At 49.2% G+C, this 27,843-nt stretch overlaps 1 protein-coding gene across 1 annotated transcript in view; it reads right to left on the bottom strand.

The window, feature by feature from the left end:
* Positions 1-11,753: 11,753 nt before the first annotated feature.
* Fntb (farnesyltransferase, CAAX box, beta) overlaps positions 11,754-27,843 on the bottom strand; it is an 83,961-nt gene continuing 67,871 nt past the window's right edge. Inside the window, exons 9-12 of the mRNA XM_059279269.1 lie at positions 26,763-26,895; positions 17,514-17,625; positions 16,514-16,628; positions 11,754-12,045 (exon numbers count right to left, since the gene is read on the bottom strand). Coding sequence (XP_059135252.1) covers positions 11,914-12,045; positions 16,514-16,628; positions 17,514-17,625; positions 26,763-26,895 — 492 coding nt within the window. The 3' untranslated portion in view covers positions 11,754-11,913. The remainder of the gene's footprint in view (positions 12,046-16,513; positions 16,629-17,513; positions 17,626-26,762; positions 26,896-27,843) is intronic.

Below are 27,843 nucleotides of genomic sequence, written 5' to 3'. Positions count from 1 at the left end.
GTGGCTCTCGACAGTCATTGTTCCCCTCTCTCCTAGTGTCCTTATAACTCCGAGATGGTAGGGGCAGATCTAAGGCTAAAAGGCCACAGCCTAAGAAAGGAATGTCACGTCCACAGCAAACACCTACCACAGGGCCACTGAGAGACCAGGGAAGAAGGACTCTGGGTCCAACAACTTGACCTCATTTCCTGTCCAGGAAAGAAGTCCGGGCCACCCCCTCCCTGTATGCAGAGAGCAGATGTGAGCAGGCCTTTCAGCCTGGAAGCTCCCAAGAGGTCTCAGGCTAGTCAGTCCTTGCTGCTTTACCTCAGCCAAGTGCCTGGTCTGTCATGGTCCTCTACAAAGTCACCGAGAATGCATAGGGGGACAAGCCTGGATGTGCAGTCCTCTCTTGTTTTTGATGGGATAGCCCCACATGATTTTGACTCACAGGTATTCGAGTAGCATACAGTCCTGGAGCTGTCTTGCACCACTCACTGGGGAGATTTAGGCAGGTTATAAAGCCTTGGGGAAAGTTTACATGGGTAGAGATAAGATTTGTACATGTGCCACAAGCATGCATGCCCAGTTTCTAAATGCCAGAGAAGTTGAAGTGAGTCCCTGGGCCCCGGTGGTGGGAAGGGATGGTATGGGTCAGAGAAGGACCCACCCACTCAGCCCTTCTCAAACGCTTGGCTCTCCTTCCTCCCTTCATAGTCCAGCCTCTGGCTCCATGGGTCATCTGCAGCTGCCTCAGACTGGCTGCATTGGTGAATCCTCCCACCGTATACATGCTGGTTCACCATTCCCATTCTACACTGATGGGCTCCTTTGGGATCCAGGCACATGGCAGGAACAGCTTTGGGGAGAGAAAAGGACTACAGGGGTGTTGCCTAGTGAAAAGCACGCATACCACACAGCATTGCTCTCACAAGGATACGGCTCACCATTCATTCATGATAGGCACTGGTCATCATGCTCTGGGAGCGTGCCCTGCAGCCTTCTTGCAAGGAGCCGTGACTCTGAGCCCTGCTTTGACGGATAGCTGCAGGCTCCAGCATACCCTTTGTCCCATCAGACCAGGACATCACAGGTACAGAGGTAGCAAGGAAGAATCACACCCAAGATAAGCAACAATACAGAGTACCTATTATGGACAGAAGATAATGTGAGCAAAGGTTGAGAGAATGGTAGACAGAATTGTATACCGAACCCAAACATACCCATCACCCAGTGTCAACTAGTACAGCAATGCTTTTTGAAAGAAAAAGATGGTATAATGTGTAGTCGGACTTTCTTTGGACCACCAGCTCTCAATGACATACAGACTTATTAGTTATGAAAGCTTGGCCTTAGCTTAATCTTGTTCCCAACTAGCTCTTAAAACTTAAATTAACCCATTTATATTCATCTATGTTCTGCCATGTGGCTCGTTACCTCTCCTCCATACTGTACAGAACTCTGCGTCTCATAGGTGAATTCCACCTCTCTCCTTCCCAGATTTCCAATCTCTTCATGGAAGTCCCACCCAACCTCTTACTGCCTAGCTATTGGGCATTCAGCTCTTTATTAAATGAATCAGAAGGTGCCTTGGCAGGGACACATCTTCACAGTATACAAAAAGATTATCCCACAACAATAATGTTGCTATTGAGTGTAAAAAAAAAAAATTGATATGTGAAAGAAACGGCCAATTAAAGAATTCCAGTGGCCAAAGTAGGAACAATTTGAGCAGCAAAATAGACTGTGGTATTAGAACATAACCCAAAGTGAAGTGAATCTGTTCTGTAGCATAGCCTGTGCTGGAGTTGGTGCTGATAGACACAGTCGTCCCTCAGGACTGGAGGTTGGCTCTGAACCCCTCACAGGTACTCAAGGCTATGGATGCTCAGGTCTTTTAGTTGGGTGGCGGAGTATTTGCACATAACCTCCATAAGTCCTCCCATGTACTTTTTCTCTTGAGGCTGAGAATGAAGCCCAGTCATAGAGTGCTTGTCTAGCATATGAGGCCCTCAGTCTGATCCCCAATACGCGCCCCCTCAAACCTCTAGATCAGTAGTTCTCAGCCTGTAGGTCACTACCCCTTTGAGATCGCATATCGGATAAGCCTACATATCAGATATTTACACTACAGTTTAAAACAGTAGTAAAATTAGTTATGATGTAGCAATGACATAATTCTGTGGTCGGGGGTCCCCACACCATGAGGAACTGTATTAAAGGGTCGCAGCATCAGGAAGGCTGAGGACCACTGCTGTAGATTATTTGCAATACCTAATAGAATGTAAATGCCATGTTGCTAGCTGTACTGTTTCAGGAGTAAATGGTGAAGGGAGTGTCTGCACATGTTCAGTATAGACATCAGTGTTTCTAGTATTTCTGATTCTCCCTTGAATTCATGGCCGGGGAACCACTGATACAAAGGGCTGAATAAAGGAACGAATAAGTAGTAAACAGATCTCACGTGGGGAATTTCAACTAATCTATTTACTCCACCCTCAAATTTCGAAGCCGGATGTCCCCACTCCTTAAATGTAGGCTAACCATAGTGACTCCTTTCTAGGACACATGGGAAGGGAGGGAGGGACGGGGGGACTGAGGGAGGACTAGTTTTGGAGGTACCTGACCACACTGGCTTAGCTAGTGATCAAGGACATCGTCATGACTTACCTCTGATTGTCCTCCCCCAAAGCTAGCCCCCGAGTAAACAGAAACGTCACATCAAACCCAGTGGAGGACAGTCTAGCAGATAACCAGGGTGACCTGAACCCCTAAAACAACCAAGGTCATCACAGACAAGGAAGTTTGAGAAGCTGTCACAGCCAAGAGCAGCCAGGGACACTTTCCTGCATGGTATCTACAGTGGCCAGCAAAACGGCTCAGCAGGCAGACTCTTGGGCCAGTTCTGATGACCTGAGCTTTATCCCCAGAAGCCACATGGTGGAAAGAGAGAACTACATTGGCCTCTGACTTTGACACTAGTCATGTACACCCACACACATCACACACAATCAATAAAGGCCATTTTAAAATGGCATTAGACAAAAACTACAGGGATTTGAATGAAATGTGGCCTTTAGCTAATGTATCCATTCTGAGTTATTCCTTGTAACAAATAGCCCATAAAAGATTTTTTGAGGTTTTACTTATCTTTTGATGTGTATGGGTGTTTAGCCCACATGTATGTATGTGCACCATGTGTATGCAGTGCCTGTGGAGTCCAGAAAGGGCATCGGATCCTCTGGAACTGGAGTTACAGACAGTTGTGAGCCACCATGTGGGTGTTAGGAACTGAACCCTGGTCCTCTGGGAAAGCAGCAGCCAGTGCTCGTCACTGCTGAACTCTCTCTCTGGCCCCTTACTGTAAAAGTTTACAACTGGGGGGAACCGGCAGGTGGGTGTATAGGATTTTGTGCTTGGTGATTTTTCTGTCAATCTAAAACTACAGCTTTTTGTTTTACACACACACACACACACACACACACACACACATATATAGAGAGAGAGAATTTGCATGTTGTTCACTTAAGTCTGTATGTGCCCTGTGTACATGCAGTCCAGGGAGATCAGACAAGTCATCAGACCCCCAGGAACTGGGGTTACAGATGGTTGTGATCAGTCATGTGGGTGCTGGGAATCAGCCAGTTCTCTTAACCACTGAATCATCTCTCAGGCCTCTTTTTTTTTTTTTTTTTTCTTCGTTCTTTCTTTCTGAGATAGAGTCTCATGTAGCAGCCTCAAACTAGTTATGTAGCTGGGGCTGCCCTAAAAATCCTGATCCTCGGCTGGGCATGGTGGCACACACCTTTAATCCCATCACTCGGGAGGCAGAGGCAGGTGGATCTCTGTGAGTTCAATGCCAGCCTGGTCTACAGAGCGAGTTCCAGGACAGGCTCCAAAAGCTACACAGAGAAACCTTGTGAGAAAGGAAAAAAAAAAAAAAACCTGCTCCTCTTGCCTCAACAGGCCTGTATCACCACATCCACATTCTTACCTGTGCTGGGGCTTGAACTCAGGGCCTCATACATGCTAGGCAAGCTTTCTACCATTGATCCACACTCCAAGTCAAAGCCTTATTATTATGGTTGTTGTTGTTTTCTGTTTGAAGGAAGGGTTTCGCTATAGCCCAGGCTGGCCTGGAATTCACCACGTAGCCCAAGCTGGCATTGAATCCTGACCTTCCTGAGTGCTGGCTTAACGCGATTATTCTTATGGTTGATTTTTAAAAGCTGTGTGTGCTTAGGGGTTGCTGAGGGCAATGAAAAAGTTCCCATTAAACTGGACTCTGTTCCTGCCTGATCTTGTTCTGGGCTATGCCAGAGTGGCAGGAGGAAGGAACCTTGGCTGCCGGCTCCCAACTCCTGGACCAGCTGGCGAAGAGCTCAGGCAAAGCTGTCTGTCCTTGTGGGAGACAAGGACGATGTCCGAGAACCGGTTAGACATGCCGGGACTGGTTACAGGAGGCTGACTGCCCCCAGGACTGCGGTCAGCTCCAGAGACTTACATCACAGCCTTGCTGTGAGTAACATGTCACAGCAGGGTGGCACACACTTAATTCAGAGGATGTCACTCTGTACCATGGATTGTACACAGCATGAGGACCTTAGGAGGGATGGGCACTTAGCCCAATTGCTACAGTGTTTGCCTGGCATTCGTGAAGCCTTGGCTTCAATCCCCAACACTGCATAAAACAGGTGTGCTGATGCTCCCTGTAACCCCAACACTTGGGAGGTAGAGGCATGAGGACCAGGAGTTCAAGGCCATCCTCAGCTATGGAGTGAGTTCAAGGCCTGGACTGCATGAGACACCATGTCCAAAGAAAAGAAGGATGGAGTGGGCCTGTCCCCTCTCTGCTGTCACCCTCTCGTCCTGGTGAAAGATGGGGCCAGGAGTTTAGGACCCTGGTCACCTAGACAGCCCTGGAAGACACTAGACAGTTTTACCCCTACCCTTAGGTTACCCTTGCACCTCTTCATCTAGAAGCCTGGGCTGGCAAGAGAGCATGGTCTTGGGGCAGTTTGGAGGCAGCAGATCTGGGCTCAGGTGAACTCCACCACCCAACAGCAGAGAGGTCCCCGTGAGTCACTCAGCTCTCTGACCTGTTTCTCCAGTTATAAAACACAGGTCATACACCTGCCTCACCCATTGGCTGAGGCCGAACCAAGGATCAGGGCAGGAAGGAAGACAGTCACGGGTTACCACTGGGCAGGGGAGGTAGGGTGTTGTTTCTCAGGCAGTGGCTGGGGACCTTTGTGGCCTCAGGAGTGATCTGGGATAGTTTCATATCCATTGGGGATGCCCTTACTTGTAAGTACAGATATACCTGGATTTTTGATGAGCTCATTGTAAGTTGAAAATATAGTCAAGACTGCACCTATGAGCTAGGTATGGTGGTACACACCTGTCATCCCACCACTTAGAAGGCTGAAGCAGAAGGATCTTGAATTCTGGGCCAGCCTGGGTTACACAGTGAGACTGTCACAAAGTTAGAAAAGGGCACTGACTGCACCTAGCCTGCCAAGTACAGTATGGAACCTGTTCAACACATGTTGCTTTCATAATACCCTGAGCAAGTAGTTGAAGCAAAGACAGGTCAAGATGGCCAGCTTGGGGTAGAGTGGATGGCAACTGTCCACTCCAGGTCCCTGTCACATCCTTCTCCACTGTGGTGGCCAGCAGTAGTAACTGGCCTCCTAAGGGCCCACATCCCCTGTTGACTACAACCCCAGCTTTTGTTTGGAGCTTATGGTTTAAATGAGAATGTCCCCCACAGGCTCAGGTATAAACACCTGGTCCTATGTTCGAGGTCCTGCCCCCGGAGGCTCAGGATGGGTGGCCTTCCTGGAGGAAGTGATCACTGGAGGCGGGTTCTGAGAGTTCATCCTCTCGCCTCTGTCCAGGTCCTCTCTGCTTTGTGTGTGTGTGTGTGTGTGGGGGGGGGGGTTACAGATGAGATCTCTCAGCTTCCTGTTCCTGCCATGATGTCTGACATTTACTGCCACGAGGGACTCTTACTCCTCCAGAAGTTACCTGTGGTCATGATTTATCACTGCAATAGAAAAATAACTTACACATTCCTTCCCCAGTGGTTGTATTTGTTTGAAGCAGGGCTTCCAATAGTTTTTGTTTGTTTGTTTGTTTGTTTTTCTTTTTTTCTTGTTTTTTTGAGACGGTTTCTCTGTGTAGCTTTGCGCCTTTCCTGGAACTCGCTTTGTAGACCAGGCTAGCCTCGAACTCACAGAGATCCGCCTGCCTCTGCCTCCTGAGTGCTGGGATTAAAGGCGTTTGCCACCACTGCCCGGCTCCAATAGTTTTTTTAAGGGTTTGTTTTTCTTATTTTTTTGAGACAGGTCTCACATAGCCCAGGGTGACCTCTAACTCACTGTGTAGCTGAGGGTGACCATGGATTTTACTCTTTTCTCTCCCTGTCTCTGTCTCTCTCTTCTTGTTGTTGTTTTGAGACAGGATATCACTATGTATTATGTATCCCTGGCTGGCCTTGAACTCACAGAGATCTGCCTGCCTCTGTGTGCCAAATGCTAGGATTAAATGCATGTGCTGCCTCACCAGCTGTCCATGGATTTCTGATCCTCCTACCTCCACCTCTCCAGTGCTGGGATTCCAGGCTTGCAACACCACATCTGGATTTTCCTTCCCATTCTTAAGATTGTGTGCTTCTGATGGAGTCTCATTGCCCCCTGGAGAGAGAAGCCTGTGACCCAGATATAGGCCCCACTGGGGAGAAAGGCTGGGCTAGCACTAGTACCTCTCTGCTAACCTTGACACCAAGAGGGTGTAAGGCACGGAGCCTTCTCCTCAGCTCCAACGCCCTCTTTTTTAGATTAATATTTATGTGTGTGCGCCCACACGTATGTGCACATGCATACCACAGTGTTGATACGCACATGTTGAGATCAAAGGACAACTTATAGGAGTCAGTTCTTTCCTTTTGCAAGGTGGGGTCCAGGGAGTGAACTCAGGTGATCAGGTCACTATATAGCCCAGGCTAGCCTTGAACTTGGGCTCCTTCTGCCTATGCTCCTGAATCTTGCAATTTCAGGTGCAGCAGCACATGCAGGCGTCAGTTTCACCGTTATGGTGAGTTGCGTGTTCTCCACCCTCGTCCGAGGCAGTGAACACCACTGAGCACTGCATGTGAGTGACTGCAATGCTCAGCCTGAGTTTTACCAACCAGCTGCATTTGTTTGATTGACACAGTACACGGTAAGCATCCTAGCCATGAAGATATGGCAGAACACTAAATGAATACAAATGAGTTGGCATCTATACCAGGGCAAACTGCAGCCCATGGGCCAAATCTGGGCCACCACCTGTCTTCATAAACACAGCTTGGCTTGGGACACAGCCACACTCCTGTGGTTTTGTGGTGGAGGAGAGTTGAACAGTTGCAAGAGAACACGTTATGAAGACACAGCCGTTGCCCATGAAGCATCCCTCTCTCCCCAGATGGAAGTAACACTGTCATAGCCCTCAAATCAGCTTCAGTAAAGCAAACGCTCCTGAGTCAAACCCACCCCAGAAGGAGGGTCTGTGCCTTCACTAAGATGTGCTCCGTGCAGGACTTGTATCAGTGAGAGTCTAGACAGCATGCAGATTTAGGCCACCATGAGAGTCTAGACAGCGTGCAGATATAAACACATCCATTGCCCATTTGGAGCGTTGATCCGTTCCTCTGGAGTCAGAAGTGAAAGCTATGGTGAGCTCCGCATTTCCTAGAACAATCCCATAAGAGGTGGTTCAAGTGAAACCTGGGCTCTTTAATCTGCATGATGGAATGTCAGCATTGTTGACCAGACACCCAGCACTTCAAGCCTGTGGATCCTGGATCTACAGCCGCATTGCACTCAGGACCGCCGAACACCTGATGCTGTCGCCTTCTTCGTTTGTGATGCTGGTACAAAACCCAAGGCTTGGAGCAAACTAGCCAAGTAGTCTACCACTAAGCTGTTGTTTCTGGCCCCAGACACCTCCACTCTAATCCCCGGCTACTGAGCTCCTGCCAGAAGTACAGTATATACAGTTAATATTAGTGCAATAGTGTAATGGGCATGCAGCCAACCATCACTCCAGGTTTCCTTTTTGAAAGATTTTCTTTGTGTATGTTTTCTTTCCAGTATGTGTAAGCCACATGTATGCCTAGTGTGCAGAGAAACCAGAAGAGAGTGTTGGATCCCTGGAACTGGAGTTAACATGCAGTTGTGAGCCACCACGTGGGTTCTGAGAACTGAACCCAGGTCCTCTGGAAGAGCAACAAACCCTCTTAACCACTGAGCCATCTCTTAAGCCCCAAAGTTTTCTTTTTTAAATTATTATTATTCATGTGTGTGTGTAAGCATGCATGCAGGTGTGTGTGTGTGTGCGCACACACATGTACATGAATGTCACAGCACACATGTTGAGGTCAAAGGACAAATTGTAGGAGTCACTTCTCTCCCTTTGCCATGTTCGATCCCAGGGATTGAACTCAGGGAGTCGGGCCTGGTGGCACGCTTTACCTCACGAACCGTCACGCAGCCCCCTCTCCATGTTGTTTAAATTTTCTCTCTCATGAGATAAAACACCAGGAAGCAACAGCAAGATCTGAGTGAGTCTAGCCCTTGGCAGGTCTTCCCTGGCACTGGTATTTAGGCATCTTTATATGGTCTTCCTGACAAGGGGACTACTACGTGGTCCGCAGGCGAGGAGGGTGTTCTGGTCCTTAGTGTCCCTAAGGCCTACATGACAAATCTGTTCTGGAAATTGTCACCAGGAGAGACTCTCAGCAACTGGCATGTTGTCGTCACCCACTAGAACTCTACAGTAACCCACTCCAACCTTTTCTCTCCTTTTTTTCTTCCCGAGGAAGCTCTAGTTAACTCAGTTCTGAGAGCCGTCCTATCTTCTTCCTCCTCCAGAGTCCTGGCCTGGGGGGCCCTTTCCCAGGTGTTCAGTCAGAACAGCCCCATGGCATGGTGGGCTGGTCAGACTTCATGCTGTTGGTACACTGAGCAGGAAGATAGACTGCTGTTTTGTGCTTTAAAGGAATGCACAGTAGGTTCTGGGGGTCTGCATTCAGACCCAGGAGACACATGCAGCTACGAGCCAAGGACAGCTAGGACCAAAGGCAAGATCTAAAGGGAAGACCTTTGAGGGTTCCATGGCGTAGGCTAGTTCTCTGGTTCTGGACATCTGCACTTCTTCCCAACAGCAGCTGTGGGAGCTGGGGGTGACTCTGCAGCTCCTGGCCTACGCAAAGAGGAAGAAGCTCAGTCCCAACTGGAGACTACAGTAGCTGGGCCCAAACTGTCTTCTTGGGAATCTGGGATGAACAAGATCAATCATGGATTAAACATTCATCTTCAGCAGAGGAGACGTTAGGGAGATGGGGAGGCCCCAGCACAAGCCTGAGACTGGATGAAGGTCCATCAGGTGAGGAGTCTCACGATACAGCAGTGGTAAAGGCTGGCAGTTCCTCTCTTACCTTGAACTTGGCTATGTCCACAGAGCTATGGTTAGATTCTCACCTGTTACTCAGAAACAAGGCTCCAATGGGAAGGCAGTTCCAGAAAGCACTCACCAGAACTGCCACCTCAGGAGTGTTCACTCTGGCTGATCTAGGAATCCTGCCTTCTGGTGCCAGGAAGGGCTGGCAGGATCCCCAAGTGGGCAGGTGGGACTCATGTGGACACCTATCTGTGGTAGTTTGGTATTTGTTCATAGGGACATATTTCCTGGGGTTGAATGCTATATAGGTAGTGTCTTGTACTCAGGCTCCACAGGATAGATAAAATGTGGATCAAATAAAAGCTGAGCCCTCTCTCTAGGCCCACCCAAAGGCTGAACTGGGAAGCACTCCAGAAGAGGAATCAGAGTTAATACAAACCTGGAGACAGCAGCATCAGGATGCAGCCTTTCCTCTCTCCCTCGCCCAACTCCACCCCGCTTCTGGGCCCTGCTCCTGGGTATGAAGACATCTCAGTCCCAAGTGGTTTCTTGATCCCAATTATGACTGCAGTTGTCTTTGATATAGGCTGCTGGTGCGAGCCTTTCCTGCTGTCAGAGGTGAACAGATACACTTGGACACGCTGGACTGCAATCCAAACCTTTATTAGCAGAATAAACTTTGCCAGGGGCTGTCTGCATTCAGAATGCGACTCTGGGCTATTTGCATGGATGGAGTTTCCTCTGAGGTCTCCTCCTTCCCCAAGGAGCAAGCCATAGAATGTTGCCTTCTTGGCCTTCCTTGTGAGAGTCCCTTCTAGTAACCACAGGATTTCAACGCTATCAATGCCAGCCCCAAACTATGGCCGGATGTTCACCCACCAGCCCTATGCAATGCCAGAGTGTAGTCTCTTCCAGGGGCAGGTTGGAAACAGACATCAGTGTGTGGAGAAGGTGTGCAAGGGGGGATGAAGCTCTGCTTCCCTCTCATGCAGGAGACAGGAAATCCCCAGAGCAAGTGGGCATCTGAAGGAGTTTTCCTGGGACAGATAGAAGAGCTACAACAAAGGGCTAGAGGACTTGCTGTTCTTCCAGAGGATCTGATTTGGTTCTCAGCACCCACACTGAACCCACTAAAAACCACCTCTAACTCCAGATCCAGGGGATTTGACACTTTCCTCTGGTCTCCATAGACACATTTACACACAAATCGATTCACACATACACAGACAAAAACAATTTCTTAAGGAAAAAAACATAGAAAATGTTACTCTTTTATTATTTCCAGGAGGTAATACATAGCCCAGGACACCAAAGCAATAGCGAATTAGAGGCAGCACATGGCCAGAGATCTGGGGAAGAGCCTCACGCTGCGTCTCAGGCTCCTGTCCGCCTGTCCACACGAAGGCTGGACAGTCACATGAGCTCGCTGTGACTGAAGCCATGACAGATGACCAAACTCAGCACCCTGCCGACCGAGAGGGCCAGTGCAGAGGCAGCTCCCGGAGTCGGCACACTGGCAGTGCCTGCCCTACCGCCCAAGGCCACTGTCCCCACATCAGCCAGTGTACCTAGCGCTTGATTCTGTTTCAGTGAGCCTGCAGTGCGCAGGGCAGGAATAAATCCTGAGTCTTCAGTTAAGGTGAAGCCTTAGTAGTGTTAATACTCTGGATGAGCAAAACAACACTGTCTTGGGGGTAGGGGGCGGAAACGGAAGGAGCCTGGGCTGCAGTACTTCCTGGAGGAGGAGGACCTCTCCTGGTACATGATAGGGAGAGGCAGGGCCTGGGCTCTGGGGGAAGCTGCTTCCTCTGGCACAGAGTTGACCTAGAGGTTGATTTTCCAATCAGAATTGGTTACCTGGCTCTAGTCATATCTAGGACAAAACAAGTCTTGCTTACACCAAACATGGCCTTGGAGAGATGTGTGGCTCAGTTCTCCCAGGTTGAGGGGAGGGACTCAACCTAAGCCTCCATTCCCAGCCGCTGTCCTTTGCAGGTGACTGGGTGAAGGGCACAAGCAGAAGCAGGCGCTGCTCCAGCCCGGTGATCTTTTCCAGGGAGCTCACGTAGGCAGGACCCAGAGCCCCACCCTGGCCAGCACGGAGCTGACGTTTCTACCCGAGAGGTGACTGAATGGTAGTGTGCAGGTGGGAGTCACAGCAGGCTGGGATGCGGAGATACCCTCCATTTCAGCACGGTGGGCCAGGCTGCTGGCTGCCAGGAGAGGCTGCTGCTTCCCAGCATGCATTGCTCTCCTCCAACCCCACTGCACAGGCTCACAGTTTTGATTTGACAGGTATGAAAATAATTTTAAAAAATCACACCACTGTGTATTCTGAACCCAGAGCTGATGGCTTTGTTTTGTTTGACAGGAAAGGACAAAGGAACCACAACTCCACAGCGGCCAAGGCTCACGGAAGCACAGAGTGTGCTCTGTACCCAAATGGAGAAACCTTGTCTGACGGGGGAGCTGGGGGAGCCATAGGGTCCTCTAGTCGGTGGCAGGATCTGAGGTTACCTCATCTTCACATTCCTCAAAGCCTGGGACTGGCTTCTGCAGAAAGTATGTGGTGGCCTGGATCACCTTGTCGGGTCCAATGTTGTAGACAGGGTGAGTGGGCTGCTGTAAAGAGAACAGACGCCAGTCGTCACCAGTGGCTCTTGGTGGCTGAAATTCACCTGGCAGAACTTAGATTAAGGAGCATGAGTCACACACACACACACACACACACACACACACACACACACACACACACAGGTTTACTCCAGGCCTACATGTGCAAACCACGGTATCTGCTGAAAACATTTCACAGTGCACAACCACAGGGAAACAGTATACAGCCACTGAAATGTGCGCTTTCGGGTATTTTCACAACACAGGACATGCTTATGTTTATCTGAACTACATTGTGGACTTGGTGGAGTTTGGAATATTCACATAGACTTAACCTGTTATGTGTCTTTATCTAAAACTCTGAAGTCCACGATTGTGTGTGGCAAACCCAGCACCTCACACATGTTAACATATGTGTCCACCTCTAAGCTACATCCCCTGCTCCAAAACCTTTTCTTACGCACTGTAACTGTTTTATCCTAAATGTGTTTGTAATCAGCAGACAAAGTACTGATTTGTTACAGCAGTGTCTTTGTTTCAGTCTGGCTCTCATAGGCTGGCTAGCCCAGGCTGGCCTCAGATTTACCATGTAAGCTGGGCTTGAACTCTCGTCTTCCTGCTTCCGCCTCTCACAGGGCTGGGGTTTCAGGTGTGCACTACTGTGTCTGACTTCCACTGTGACATCTGCGTGTCTGCTGTCATTATGCCCTGTTCTTATCTGCACCTCAGTCCCCGCTTCTGCTGGTCCCCAGTCCCCCAAATAGTGACCCCTTTGGCTTCCATGTACATACAGCACACTGTCCTCTGTTCCCTTCCCTTACTACCTCTAACACAGAAGGTTACACTTCTCTCCCATGTGGAGTGCAGAGCCAATGGAAAGGAGAAAAGGAGAGGAGGAGGGGGGAGGAGAAACACTGTAACCTTTTCAAAATTCAAGTTGCTACATGAATGCACGGTATGTTGAGCACATTCCCCCCAATATTCCCACCCTTCCTCCCTCGGAGCACCCCTCCCCCCCACTAATTCCCTTTGTCCCCATAGACAGCTTGATTTCTAGCTTCATGTCATAGATACATACACGTTTTATGTGTCTATCTACAACCTAGAACCCACAAATGAGAGAAAACACGTCTTCCTGAGACTGCTCCATTCACTTACTACAATGGTTCCAGTTGCAAGCATCATCTTTCAAATGGTGTTAACTTCACTCCTTATGGAATGAAAAGGGTCCATCTCTTGGACAGGATGTAGTGCTCCAATTACAGGTGTACAGAACCACTCCTGGCTCTGAACTTTTTGAGAGCTACCCTGACACTTGAAAAGTTGTAGCTTTTAAAGCATTTTGGATTTAAAATGTTCACGTGTGGGATGCTTAGCCTGTGACATGTGAGTAAAGCCCCATGCACAGGAGCATCTCAAAGCTCCTTTCAAAGCGTGCTCACAGCTGTGGTGGGGAGGGCAGGGGTGGTGGCACTGGGCATCCACCAGACAGCCACAGCCATGGGGCCGCCTCCACTTTTTATACTTGTACATGGGTTTCAATGATTAAAACGGTGAACGTGCATCTGTGTTCATAACTAAGAAGGACCACAGCTCTCTTGAGGGTGAGAGTGTCACGTTTCCATCCCTTTACATCATTTCCCTACATCACAGAAATCCAAAAGAAACGTCAAGTCTGTGGCAGGACAGAATTTTAGAACGGTATTCGGGGCCCTCTCTGGGAGAGTGAAGAAGAGGAGGAAGATTTAGCTGCAGAAGATTTCCAGTTATTTTACACACACCCCCATCTTGTGATGAGGAGGGTCAGAAGACAACATGTAGTCGGAGGAGTTGGTTTCCTCCTGCTGTAGAGGTTCCAGAGTGATCTCAGGTTCTGAGCTTGGCAGCAAGCACCCTTACCTGCTCAACCATCTTGCCAGCCCCTCCTTTATTTATTTAGACAAGGTCTCATGTAGCCTAGGCTGGCCTCCGTCTAAGAGGGGTACAGCCAAGAATGACAGACTTTCTCACCTCCCACCTCCACCTCCCGAGTGCCGGGATTACAGGCCTGCGCCACCATGCTGGGTTTCTACAGTACTCAGGGCGACCAAGGGCTCTGTAAGCGTGCACTGGACCAGCTGAGCTACAGCCCTAACCCTCCGCCTGAGAGACAACGAGAGGAAACCACACATGGCAGTGAACACCTTTAACCCCAGCCCTCAGGAGACAAAGCAGGTGGATCTCTGGGAGTTCAAGAGTTCTCGGCCAGCCAGCACCGTGGAGTGAGACCCTGTCTAAAATGGGGGAGGGGCAGGCAGCTACCTATCGAATTTCATGAGGTCAGTATATTTTAAAACACAAAGTGAAAAACACATTATAATAAAAAAAATTGTATCAATCCTAAAAGGGCTTTTCTATTTATCTATTCTGTGTCTGTGGTGCAGGGCACACACATGCCACAGCATTCAGGTGGAGGTCATCAATCCTAAAAGTGCTTTTCTATTTATTTACCTATTCTGTGTCTGTGGTGCAGGGCACACACATGCCACAGCATTCAGGTGGAGGTCAGAGGATGACATGCAGGCGTCAATCCTCCCTTTCCACAGTGTGGGTTCCAGGGACTGAACTCAGGTTATCGGCCTTGTGTGGCAACCCACCGAGCCATCCCACTTGGCCCTCGTGTGTGTCTAAGAAAGATTCGGAGCTGATCTTTCCTGGGGGTCTGAGGAGATGTCTCAGCTAGTAAAATACCTGCTTCAAAAACACAAGAGCCCGAGTGTGATCCCTGGGACCCATGTAAAAAGCCGGGTGTGGTTGGTGTGCTCAGAGTCTCAGCACCAGGGAGGCAGACATGGGAAGATCCCCGGGGCTTACTGGCTGGCCAGCCAGCCTAATAGGCAAGACCCCGGTCCTAGTGAGATGCTCAGGAAAAAACAAGGTGTACAGCTCCTGAGCAACAACACCTGAGTTTGCCCTCTGGTCTCCACGTGCACCCGCACCCGCACCCCCCCCGCACGCACATCCGCACACGTGCCCCATAAAAGGTTGAACCAGGTCGAGTGGATGCAGCCTATAATCCCAATCACCCAGGAGGCAGGGGCAAGAAAACTCACACAAGTCCCAGGCCAGCCTGGTCTACAATAGGGATTTCAGGCCGGCCAGAGCTACAGAGTCACACAGTGGGACCCTGACAAAGAACAGTTTTTCATCTGTCTGCCATCTGTTTGCACTTCTGCTTGAAACATTTCCCAGTGCAGACCGAGGAAAGATGTACAAGCCCAGTGAAAAGATGAGGCTCAACATTTCTATCTGCTGGAGGTAGAACTGCCTAATATGGGTGGTCAGGACAAGTGGCTCTGTTCCTTGGCCATGTGGACAGTCTCAGCTGTGTTTGTTTCTTGGGCTCATGTCTAGGCACAGAGTGTCGGCTTCTGCCAGGCTGCCATAGCACAGGCCAGGGTAGGCACCATCCTGCTCTTGTCTTGTGGTGCTGGATACTGAACTCAAGGCTCTACAGACTCATCTCAGCATGGACCCTACCCCGAGCTACATCCCTAGCTAGGCCTGCCATCTTATGGGGGAAGCATCCACACGGGAAAGACACACGTGGCAAACCCTCATGTGGTATCACAGCATGGCAATGTGGGCAGTCTGTCCTCCAAAGAGAAGGCATGTGAGCTGAGACATGAAGCCTGCGATAGTGAGTGCAGTACCCTGCCCCTGCTAGAGGTCCCTGGGATCTGAGTACCGACTGTGTTGGCCTTCGAGAGGGAAACTGTGGTCAGCAGTGGACTGGACCCAAGTCAGCTGATGAGAGGAATAACTGTCTCTGGCCCAGTTCAGAACACTGAAATCCTGCCCCTGCCTGGCCCTGTATTTCCTCTACCCACACCTTCACTCACAGGCTGAAAAGTGCCGGGGGTGGGGGGTGGGGGTGGGGCAGTGAGTTTCCCAACTTGCCCACACAGGACACAGCCTGCTTTGCAGGACACAAGTGGCCACTCTGAAGTGAGGTCCCCTGACCTGGAAGACCTTGCAGAAAAGGGGTGTTGAACTGTTATGGCTAAAAAAGTTCTGTTTTATGCTGAGCATCCATCTTGGTAACATCTGCCATCTGTCAATGACTCCAGTCCCTGGAAGGTAAGTTCCCAATAACCCTGACTCAGTGACCCCCACCTGAAAGTATACAGCCGTGACTATCTGTTATGATATAACTACCTGCTTTTTTTACTTCTGTAACTTGCTTATGCAGATACCCAAAGAATGCTTTGAGTTGCCTTACCCACCTAACTTGGCAGACTAGAACAGAACAGGTTTTAATTGCTTGCATAGATACAGAGAGTCCTTCCCCATACCCTTCCTTCATGACAATCTCTAATTTGGCTCAGAGATTCGTCCTGCTAGCAATTAATCAATAAATCACTTCATTAGAATTGGATTGAGTCTACAGTCTTCTCCCAGGGGTCACAGACTCCCTGACAGACCCCTACCTGCTTACCAGAGCATTTTCAGGCACACCCATGACCACATCATGCAGCATGGCTCCACTTCCGAAATGCTGGGCGATGGATAAGCCACTCAGGCAGTAGCAGGTGTGGTAGAAGTCACGTGACCTGCAAGGACAGACAGCTCTGAGAAGCCCTGTCCCCTCCCCACCAGCCTCTCCAAATACTGCCACATGAGTTAAGTATTTCTCTCGAAAGATCACAAAATGATCAAGCACACTCCTCTTGATACACTGCTGGGCCAGGCCTTTCTCGGAGCGGCAGGGGCGGCAGTGGAAGTGTTTGTGAGTGTGTGTCTGGAACGTAACGGGACCTCTCGTAGTTTAGTTCCCTTTTGCATAGACTCTACCATACGCAATACCCCACACTTGTGTTTAGTCATTTCATCTACTCCAGAACGGTTGTTGGATTACAATCTGTTTATAGCATTTATTGGTTTGATAGCCTATCCTGTTTTGCTGTTTTGCATTGCTCGGGATGACCCCAGAACGACATACATGCTAGGCAAATGCTCTACCACTGACCTATACCTCCATCCATAGCCTATTCTTGTTAAATGGGCTTAACAAGAAAAACACCGAGCAGTACAGTAAAGGAAGCTGGGCATGGTGGTGGTGCTCCCCTTCATCCCAGCACTTGGGAGGCAGAGGCAGGTGGATCTCTTGAGTTCAAGGCCAGCCTGGTCTATGGAATGAGTTCCAGTACAGCCTGGGCTACACAGAGAAACCAGTAACAGTGGAGAGAAGCTAGCAATCCATTGGCCTCTCTGGGGAAGGAGAAAGGTGCATGTGAGCTGAGGGACAAGGTGAGGAGCCAGAAGTGAAGGCCCAGGGCCACTGGAGGGGTCGCCCAAAGTGGAGCACTTTCCCTGGACAACGCTAGTGCTAAGCGGCTGGAGGGCAGGGCCGCCGCCCCAGGTTGACGGGCCTGGCTCTTAAGTGGCCGGTGGCACATTCCCTCTCCCCTCACCCCATGTCCCAAGGAGACACTCACTTGCCAGGCTTGTCCAGCAGCCCCCCCGCTGGGCACTGGCAGCACATCAGGATGTACTCCTGCAGGGCCTGCTGATGGAACATCCAGTGGCTCATGCTGAGGGCAGGGTCGCCTGGTGAAGGGCAGAGGATGGGAGAGGTAGGGCAGCGGTTAGTCTCAGTCCACTCGTTCCTGGTACCCCTGCGAGCTTCGTCACGCGTCCTTCTCCTGAACACGGATGTGTGTCAAAGGGCAGTTCTAAGTGGCAGTTTCTTTTGCCTTGAAGTGTGCCAGTCAACACGGATGTCCTAAACCACATCTCCAGCAGTGATTAGTGTCCCCCGAGGGCATCCCCTCTAGTCCTGTGCAACTGGTTAGTGGAGTCTGAGCAGGGAAGGAACTCTTACCAGGGGGTAAGAGCCAGATTCAGTGAGAGACCCTTTCTTTAAAAATACAGTGAAAAGTGACTCAGAAGAACAACCAGATGTCAACCTCTGGCCTCCATCCATACATGTACATGTGCACACAAACACACACATACACGTACACTACACATGCCAAAAAAAAAATCCCACATTTAATTATAAATATCCAGACAGAAAATATTTTCTTTTCTTTTTTGAGACATGATCTCATGTAGCCCAGACTGGCTTTGAACTTACTATGTCGCTAATGATGACCCTAAGCCTCCATCTCCTGGAATTACAGGTGTGCCTCACATACCTGGCAATAACTTGGTTTTGTACTGGTTTGTTTTACTTTTATGTATGTGGGTGTCCTGTTTGCATGCATGTCTGTTCATCACGAGTGTGTCTGGTGTCCATGGAGGCCAGAAACGGCACTGGATCTGGAACTGGGGTACAGACAGCTGTGAGGCACCATGTGGGTGCTGAGAAACAAACCTGAGTCGTCTGGAAGAGCAGCCAGGGTTCGTAACCACTGAGCCACCTCCCCAGCACCCAATTATTTTCCTTGAAAAGAGACACACACTTGTGGTCTCAGTTACTTAGGAGGCTGAGTCAAGAGGATCACTTGAGCTAGAGAGGGAGAGACAGGTGGGGGAAAGAGAAGAAGGAGAAAAAGATGGAAGGGAGGGAGGGAGGGAGGGAGGGAGGGAGGAAGGAAGGAAGGAAGGAAGGGAGGGAGGGAGGGAGGGAGGGAGGGAGGGAGGGAGGGAGGAAGCCACAATAAATAAATGCAATTTTTAAGGTGTTCCTAGAACCCCGCACCTCGCCTGGGCAGCAGAATACAGCCAACCCCACTGGCGGGGGTGTGAATGAGTCAGCCCCAATGTTGTGAGCATGAGAGAGCTGGCCCCATTACTCGGCTGTCATGTGGTGGTATGGGGGGATCCCTCTCCCCCAAGAGGAGAGAGCTAGCCCTGAGGTCAAAGGAGTGGGAGAGCTGGCCCCGCTCTTCATCAGCTTGGGAGAGTGGCACCCACACCATGCCTAGGCAGCACAGTAGAGCTGGCCCTGAAGGTGTAGGTGGGAGACCCTAGGACATGAAAGCAGGAGAACCAGCCCCGCCCCTTGCTCATCCCGGCCTGGGCTGAACTAGCCAGGGGCAATGCAGGAGAGCTCACCCTGGTGGTGAGGACAGGAGAGCTGGTGAGTTGACCAACCCTGCAACTATTTATGCCCAGAACCAGGGTTCTGAGTTGGCCCACCCCAACATCCACCCCATCTGTGGTCTGCTGGAGCACGTGAAGGGGCCAGAGCTGCAGACCCAAAGCTGCAGGATCTCCACAACACAGGGCAACAGCAGGATAACCAAGAGGAGTCCGAGTGAGGGCCCAGCATCGATAGTGCAGCAGAAACTGGAGGCCTCGACGCAGACCAATGACTCTGCAGTGAACACTTGCAGTAAAGATGTACGGACAAAAGGGTTTACTACATGACTCACTGGGTCACACTACAGCTTCCATGACGAGATCGAGTTCTCCTTTTTTTTTTCCTCTTGAATTTTATGTTATTTTATTGGGGGGGGGTAGGTTGCAAGGGCAGAGGGCAGATACAAAGAGACAGAAATGAATGGGATGGAGATGCATGATGTGAAAGACACAAAGAATAAATGAAAAGAAAGTTTAAAAAAGATGTTCCTGGTAACCAAGATGGTAAAAAGCATTTGTACCTTTCACCAGTTGAGGACATAGTTTTCCTCCCCTCTAGAGGACTCAGTGACAGGGCCTCCCTAAAAGCAGAGAGCAACCCCTCCAGGTCCCAGAGTCTGCTGGCACCTCAACCTTGGACATCCCAGCCTCCAGCCCTTGCTAGGGGTCAAATTCAAGACCACACTCATGCTGGTTATCTACAGCTCTACATCAGACTTATATCCACTGACAGAAGTACAGGGACAAAGGAAAGAATCTCAAATGAGTCAGAGAATCCGAACATTGTGTATCTGATTACACTGTCTATGCGTGTGTGTGTGTGTGTGTGTGTGTGTGTGTGTGTGTGTGTTACCAGTTAAACCCAGAGCCTTGGAAATGCTAGGCAAGTGGTCTACCACTGGTCAGGTCAGCAGGCTTGGGGATGGGTACTTTTACCCACTGAGCTATTGCAGGCCCTATTCGCTATTTTTGTTTGTTTGTTTGTTTTTGTTTTTGTTTTTGTTTTTTGGTTTTTCGAGACAGGGTTTCTCTGTGTAGCTTTGTGTCTTTCCTGGAACTCTATTTGTAGACCAGGCTGGCCTCGAACTCACAGAGATCCACCTGCCTCTGCCTCCTGAGTGCTGGGATTAAAGGAGTGTGCCACCACTGCCTGGCCCCTATATGCTATTTTTAAAAATTTCTCTGAGTTATTACAAAGATCAAACTAGATACTTAGAAGTAAAGGTGCAAAAAAACCCCACAAAATACTAATAATCTGATGTAAACTATGTATTAAAGGGGAGGTGAAACTTATCCCAGGGATGCAGAATAGTTCAACATTAAGAAAATAATCAGGCCAGGCACTTCATAAACCAGGTATGGTAACACACATATAATCCCAGCACTTAGAAAGATCAGAGGTTCAAGGTCATCCTCGGCTACATAAAGAGTTTAAAAATAATAACAGAGCCAGTAAATTGGCTCAGCAGGTAAGGGCTCTTACTACTCAGTCTGATGGAAAGAACCAGGTCTGACCACCACACATTTGCCCTGGCACACATCCTGTGCCCCACCCCACCCCAAACTGATGAATACAAACACGACTAAATAAATGTAATAATTGCTTTAATTACAAGGAACTGGCAAGACAGATCAGCCAATAAAGTGCTTGCTGCACAAGCTTGGGGACCTGAGTTCCATCTCCAGCACCCAGATAAAAAATCTGGGCATGGCAGTACACACTTGTAATACCAGAGCTGAGGGGTGGAGGCAGGAGGATCCCGGCGCTGGTCAGCCAGCCAGTCTAGCTAAATGGGCGTCAGTGACTGAGGAAGACACTCAGTTGTCAGCCTCCACATATGTTCATGTATCCAGGACACACAAGTGCACACAGGTGCATACACACATAAACAAAAACAAGTAAACAGGGATTGTTAAGATGTCAATGCTTGCTGGGTATGGTGGCACAGACCTGTAATTTCAGTGCTCAGAAGGCAGGTAGGAAGACCAGCAGGTCAAGGCCAGACTGAACTATAGTTTGAGATACATGAGACTATCTTTAAAGGAAAAAAATCTACATATTCTCTGCAATCCTTAAATTAACAGAATTCATACCGAATTGCAGAAGTCCCAAAACAGCCAAGGTTACCAGGAAAAAGAAGAAAGCCAGGAGACCTATATTTCCTTATTTCAAAACCTACAGCAGAGCTATCATAACCATGGTGCCTAAGGATAGGCACATAGCACAATGCAGTAGAAATGAGAATCAGGAGCTAAGCCCCATACCCACAGCCAACTGGTTATCAACAGATGCTGCATCCATTCAGTGAAGGAAGGCACAGTCGATCCTGGGGACAAATAGACTTCTACATCCAATGATGAAGCTTGGAGGGAGAATGTAGCCACTGTATAAGCTATACACGAGAGTCTCCTTCAACCCCAGCACCAGAAATCAAACAAAAGAAAATCTTTATTGGGGTGTGATGGTGCATGCCCATAATCCCTGCACTTGGGAGGCTGATGACAATGCCACATAGAAAGAGCTTGTCAAAAAAAAAAAAAACCTTAAAAACAGATCAATAGGGCTGGAGAGATGGCTCAGAGGTTAAGAGCATTGGCTGTTCTTCCAGAGGTCTTGAGTTCGATTCCCAGCACCCACACAGTGGCTCACAACCATCTGTAATGAGATCTGGTGCCCTCTTCTGGTATTCAGGCATACATGCAGGCAGAACACTGTATACATAATAAATAAATCTTAAAAAAAAAAAAAAAAAAACAGATCAAGAACCTAAATATGAGAGCTAAAAATCAAAACTGTAGGAAGAAAACATATATTCCCATGATGATGGAGTTAGCAATGGATTCTCACATGATACAAATACCACAAGCAACAGGAGAATAAAAAAATTTTTTAAAAAAAGAACCAAGCTTCATCATCTCTAAACAACCTTGTGTGAGGTTCTGGTTTGATCCCTAGCATAAATACATAAATACATAATTTTTTAAAGGTAAAGAAAAAAGCCAGGTATGTGGCAGATGCCTGTAATCCCAGCAGTTGGGAGGTTGATACAGGAGGCTTGACATGAGTTCTAGGCCAGCCTGGGCTACCTTGTCTCAAAAAACAAGCAACAGTATCTGCTTATTTACTCTGCACGCCCTGCATTCCTAACTGATTTCCTAGTCTATCCTTTGTTTTCTAAAGTCCGATAATGTTATGACTCTCATCTTCCACTACATTTACCATTTTTCTATAGCACAGCCGTACCTACTTCCTGTCTCCATTTTGCCTATTTGCCCTGGGTTCAACCCCCCAGTACTACAACTAAATTAATATGGTGAATATGCTTAGCATTGTAGGGGATCTGGGCTCAACACCTAGTAACAAACACACACAAAAAAAATGATGCATTTGCTTACTAAAAAATACAAGAAACACAGAGCAGAAGAGGTGGCTCAGTGGTTAAGGGCAAGTTCTGCTCTTGCAAAGGATGTGGTTCCCGGCACCCACTGTCAGGTGACTGGCAACTTCCTGTAACTCTAGCTCCAGGGAATCTGACACCCTCAGACACCCTCATGTACACAGACCACACACACACACACACACACACAGAGTTTTTAAAAATTAAAACGTAAGTAATAATACATCTCATGTTTTTGGAAGAAGAAAAGAAAACAGCATAATAGAGGATATATAATTTACAAGGTAACCTCTGACTCCCTCCTATGCTTCTGTCAATATCACGAGTTGTTAAGTGTTTTGACATGATGCTAGGAAAAGCCAGTGGACACCAGCTGGTGTGCACATGACAGCCCTGGGCCTGGCCTTTTATACTGTATGTTGCATCCTGGGGAGCTTTCTGCACAGAGCCACTGTATCCAACTACCATTTAGAGAGAGCATCATTTATTTACCCATTCATGTTTGTTGAGAAAGTGGTTTCATGTATCCCTGGCTGACCTGGAACTTGCTGTGTAGGTCAAGCTCCCCTTGAATGTACAGAGATCTGACTCTTGAGGGCTGGGATTAAAGGTGTGCAGTGGCCAGGCCGGGCAACTCTTCACTTTTCAATGGACATTTTCCATTTGCTACTCAAATTCTACTTCAATACACACCCTCTACTAATATCTCTGTGGGTGAGCTCAGGACAGTGCACTAGTCAGCTTGAAATTTTAAGTGTGTGTGTAAGTTAAACAGACACCTGCACACTACCCTACAAAACCAAATGCCTATTTGCAGTCCACTAACAGGATAAAAATGCCTGTTCCCTCTGTCTCCCAAGTGCTGGGACTGACAGCATGCACAACCATACCCAGCCTCAGACTAATGCTTTTTGTTTTTTAAATGTATATTCTTCCAGAGTTCTAGATATTCAATCACATTGTACTTTGTTATTTTCTAGCATTTCATGTAATGAGGGAAACGTTTTCATAACTCTGTAGCACTACATAAATGACTGGGTAATAGTTTGTTGTAAGATGTACCATCATGTATATCATAGCCCCTCCTCCCTCACATTTGAACTTCTAAGTTGGTCTGACATTCTGCTCTTAAAAACAGGAAGGTAGCAAACATTCTTACAGTGTGCTCCTTGGACACACTATCACTTACTGTGGAGGGTCAGTTCCTAGAAACAGCCCCGCCTGGCCGATCCATAGGTTATGCATGGGCCAGGCAGATGACAGTAGATAGAGCTGGGCAGATGGCAGTAGATAGAGCCCCCGGGCAGATGGCAGTAGATAGAGCTGGGCAGATGGCAGTAGATAGAGCCCCCGGGCAGATGGCAGTAGATAGAGCTGGGCAGATGGCAGTAGATAGAGCCGCCGGGCAGATGGCGGTAGATAGAGCCCCCGGGCAGATGGCGGTAGATAGAGCTGGGCAGATGGCAGTAGATAGAGCCGCCAGGCAGATGGCGGTAGATAGAGCCCCCGGGCAGATGGCGGTAGATAGAGCCCCCGGGCAGATGGCGGTAGATAGAGCCCCCGGGCAGATGGCAGTAGATAGAGCTGGGCAGATGGCAGTAAATAGAGCCGCCAGGCAGATGGCGGTAGATAGAGCCCCCGGGCAGATGGCAGTAGATAGAGCACTTGCTGTGCAAGCCTGAGGACCAGACTGCAGATCCTCAGCACCATGTAAACTCTGGGCAGTCATGGCAGCTGCCTGGAATCCCAGAACTCGGGTGGCAGAAACCAGAGATGCCCTGGGCAAGCATGCTAGCCAGACTAGCCAGAATTGGTGAACTCCAGGTTCAACCAGAAACTACCTCAAAAAATAAAGCAGAGATCCATCAAAGAAGAGGCCTAAAGTCAACTTGAGGCCTCCACATAAGCCTGCACGCACATGCATGCTCATTCAGGAATGTGCATGCACATGTACACACGTGTGCACACCACACATACATATATATGTGCATGTTTTCTGATTAGAAAACACACTGTTAATAGATAGTATAACCCCAAATAATAGTTGTCACAATAAATGGATATTTTATTTTACTTTTTAGATTTTTTTTGAAACAGAGTCTCATTATGTAGCTCTTGCTATGTAGACCAGGCTACCCCCCAACTCAAGAGATCAGCCTGCCTGAAGGCCAGGAGGAGTTGGATCCCCTGGAGCTGGAGTTATAGGTGGTTTAAGCCACCCACTGTGGGTGCTGGGAACTGAGCTCATGTCTTCTGTTAAGCCAGCACATGCTCTTAACCAGTGAGCCGTCTCTTCTGGCCCCTACATGCATGTCTTTGGCTACAAACAAGCTGGATAACTTTTTTGAAGGGGGCTGGGGAGAGGAGGTTGGTATTCCTCTGCAGTGAGGCCAGCCGGGCTGAGGTCACCTACCAACCACTACAGGTTGCAGGCAGTTTATAAGGCAAGCCTTAACCACATGCACTTGGCTTCATCATCGGCGAAATGAGACCATCAAAAGCCTCGGTGTGATAGAGCTGTTTGGGAGAGCAAATGAGAACATGCAAGTGAAGTACCCTGGCACAGTGACGGCTTGGGAAATCTCTGATGCCACTAACAGAGCCACCCTCATGGAAAAAGAAGCAACTTCTGTGGCCTTCTGTAAGCCAGCTCCAAAGAAAGAGATCACCCAAACGTCAGGGTGATCTTTGAGAAAAGTCAGCCTCTAGAGCAGTGGTTCTCAACCTTCCTACCACTGAGACCTTAAATACAGGTCCTCATGGTGTGGTGACCCCCAATCATAAAATTTTCATTGCTGCTTCATTACTGTATTTGTGCTACTGTTAGGAATCGTAATGTAAGTATCTGGTATGCAGGATACCTGATATGTGACCCCTGTGAAAGGGCCATTTGACCCTAAGGGGGTTGAGACCCACAGGTTGAGAACCAGTACTCTCGGGCATTCCTGACAGTCCTACCAGTGATCAAGCCAGAGCCTGTGCAGTTCCAGAGTGTTGGCATTACTGTGCCTCAGTATTCTGAGGCCTAAACCCGATGGCCCCGGGCTGGGAAGGGAGGACAGCGGCTCTGTGGACTTTTAATCAGCATCAAAAGCATCTACAACTCAACAACTCCAGTGAGATTAAGGAATTAAAGTGTGGGGCTCAGAGAGTCGGAAAGAAGCTTAGGTGTGGGAGGCAGCAGTAACTAGTCACCCAGCTGAGTCCACAGGAAAGTCTCCCTCTGGGCCAAGGGACCTACCAGCAGGAACAGATTGGCAGCCGGCAGGGTGGCCATTGACCCTCCCCTCCGCCCCCCGCCCCCTGTGTGCCCAGGATCACAGGCAAGAATGGGCATGGAATCAGAAGGCATTGAGAGAGAGGGGCTGTCAGAGCCTTGGCCTGCTGGTCTTGCCTGCCCTGTGGCGACTCCTTAGGAAGGAATGTGGATTTCTCCAGCCTGGCTACTCAGGGAAGCACACTCATCCAGGTCAGCTCACTGACTTTAAGATCAAACATTACTAGGGCTGGGCTGCAGCTCTGGCAGGGCACTTGTCTCGCACGCACGAGGTCCCTCATTTCAATCATCAGTTCTGCCAAACAAAGCAGTGGCATTCATAAAACTTTTTTTTTCTTCAAACAAACAGCATTCTATTTATTTATTTTGTGGGGGAGGGGATCACATGTGGCGGTCAGACAACTTGCAGGGAGTCAGTTCTCTATTTCCACCACGTGGGTCCCAGGGACTGAACTGAGGTCATCGGACTTGCCAGCAGGGGCCTGTACCCACCGGGCTGTCTCCCTGCTCAAAAGAAAACACTGCTAATGGTGACATGGACGCAGCCAGATGTGGTTGTTCCTCTCTCCTCGGTTCTGGTTCTCTGCCCCTTTTATAACTGCCTCTCGTGTCGCCATTTTGACTGTGTGCACAGAGGGTTTTCATCCCAACATGACCGAGCACAGCTCTGCAATGGCAGCTATGGCTTCATGCCGAGCAGAGATGGCAGCCCCAGTCCTTGTGGGGCCTGAGACGGGGTGGGGATGCTCCCTTCAGATAATGGGGAGTGGCACAGGGGAAGTCCATCCTGCCACAGCAGCAAGTGATCTGAAACCATGCCAACTGAACCCTACTCTGCATACACAGCCCCTAGGACAGGAGGCTCCACAGCAGGTCTCAAAATCCCAGCCAGCCAGAATCACCTTCCTCTGAGCAGCCCTTGGTTAGGAACTGACCAGGGAGATCATCTCCCAGCTCCCATAGCGGCGGTGGCGTGGGCTCACCTTGAGCATGCAGTGCTCGATGCAGCAGGGGCAGGAGCCCGGCCTGCCAGAAGGAGTAGCAGCCATCCACCAGCTTGTTGCAACGGCCCTGAAATCCTCCTTCAAATCGCATCTGCCGGCTTGTCACCCATTGCTGAGAGAGAGCACAGGAGGGACGGGTGTGAGCCAGAGACACACCAACAAGGGCCAGTCTGCGGGATGAAGTCTGGAGCTCTGGCTTCCCTCCCGCCCGCCGTTCCCCCACAGCCACTGCCATTTCAACTGGCCGTTTGGAAGCAACCAGCACTCATCACTGCCCAGAGCTGGAAAAACATCCTCCATTTTAGTTCGCATAAAAAGTGAAAGGTTTCACTGTTACATTTTTACATGCACGTACACACACACACACACACACACACACATATATATCATATATACATAATATATGATATTTTGCTCTTTGTCTCCTTCACCGCCATTTCCTGTTACCCCTCTCCAGGCTGGTTCTCTTCCCCTCCCCAAATAGTCTCCTTCTGCATTTATCCCGTTCCCCTCTCTGTTCCCACCACCCTGACAGCCATCTTTACTTAGGTCCAGATAGAGGCCGATGCTGAGTGAGGAGGCCACGCTTGTATGAGAGGCCTGCAAAAGTCTCTTAAACACAACTTGGGGCAGAAAACTCAGGCAGGGCCGCTTGTCTCTTCTCACCACTGCTCAGGGGACTTTGTTCAAAGCAGAGAAGGGACGTGTTGGGCTGGTCTCATCAGATGACATCAAGCTAGTCCTCCTGCCTTTACCTGGTACCTGAGGACATGCACTCCAGAACATCTGCAAGTCCCTACCAGGACTGAAGGTGGAGGCCATTGATCCTAATTACCGAATGAAAACCCCTGGGTCTAGCCTGAGGAACCTGGTTAGGTGATGTAAGGAAAATCTTATTTTGAAGCTATACACTAGCACCTGTCACCCAGAGGCCACACATGATACCAGCACTCCTGGCTTATCACCACATTTCCTGAACACACTCCATCAAGATAGCCTTGGAGGGATGAGCAGAACCAACTGGCTGAGCAGATACAACACTCCCTTCCCTCCCAGCCCC

Source organism: Peromyscus eremicus, chromosome 14 (genome assembly GCF_949786415.1).
Source record: "Peromyscus eremicus chromosome 14, PerEre_H2_v1, whole genome shotgun sequence".
Taxonomy (NCBI): Eukaryota; Metazoa; Chordata; class Mammalia; order Rodentia; family Cricetidae; genus Peromyscus; species Peromyscus eremicus.
Note: the sequence above shows the minus strand (reverse complement) of the source record. Positions and strands in the feature narration are given on the sequence as shown.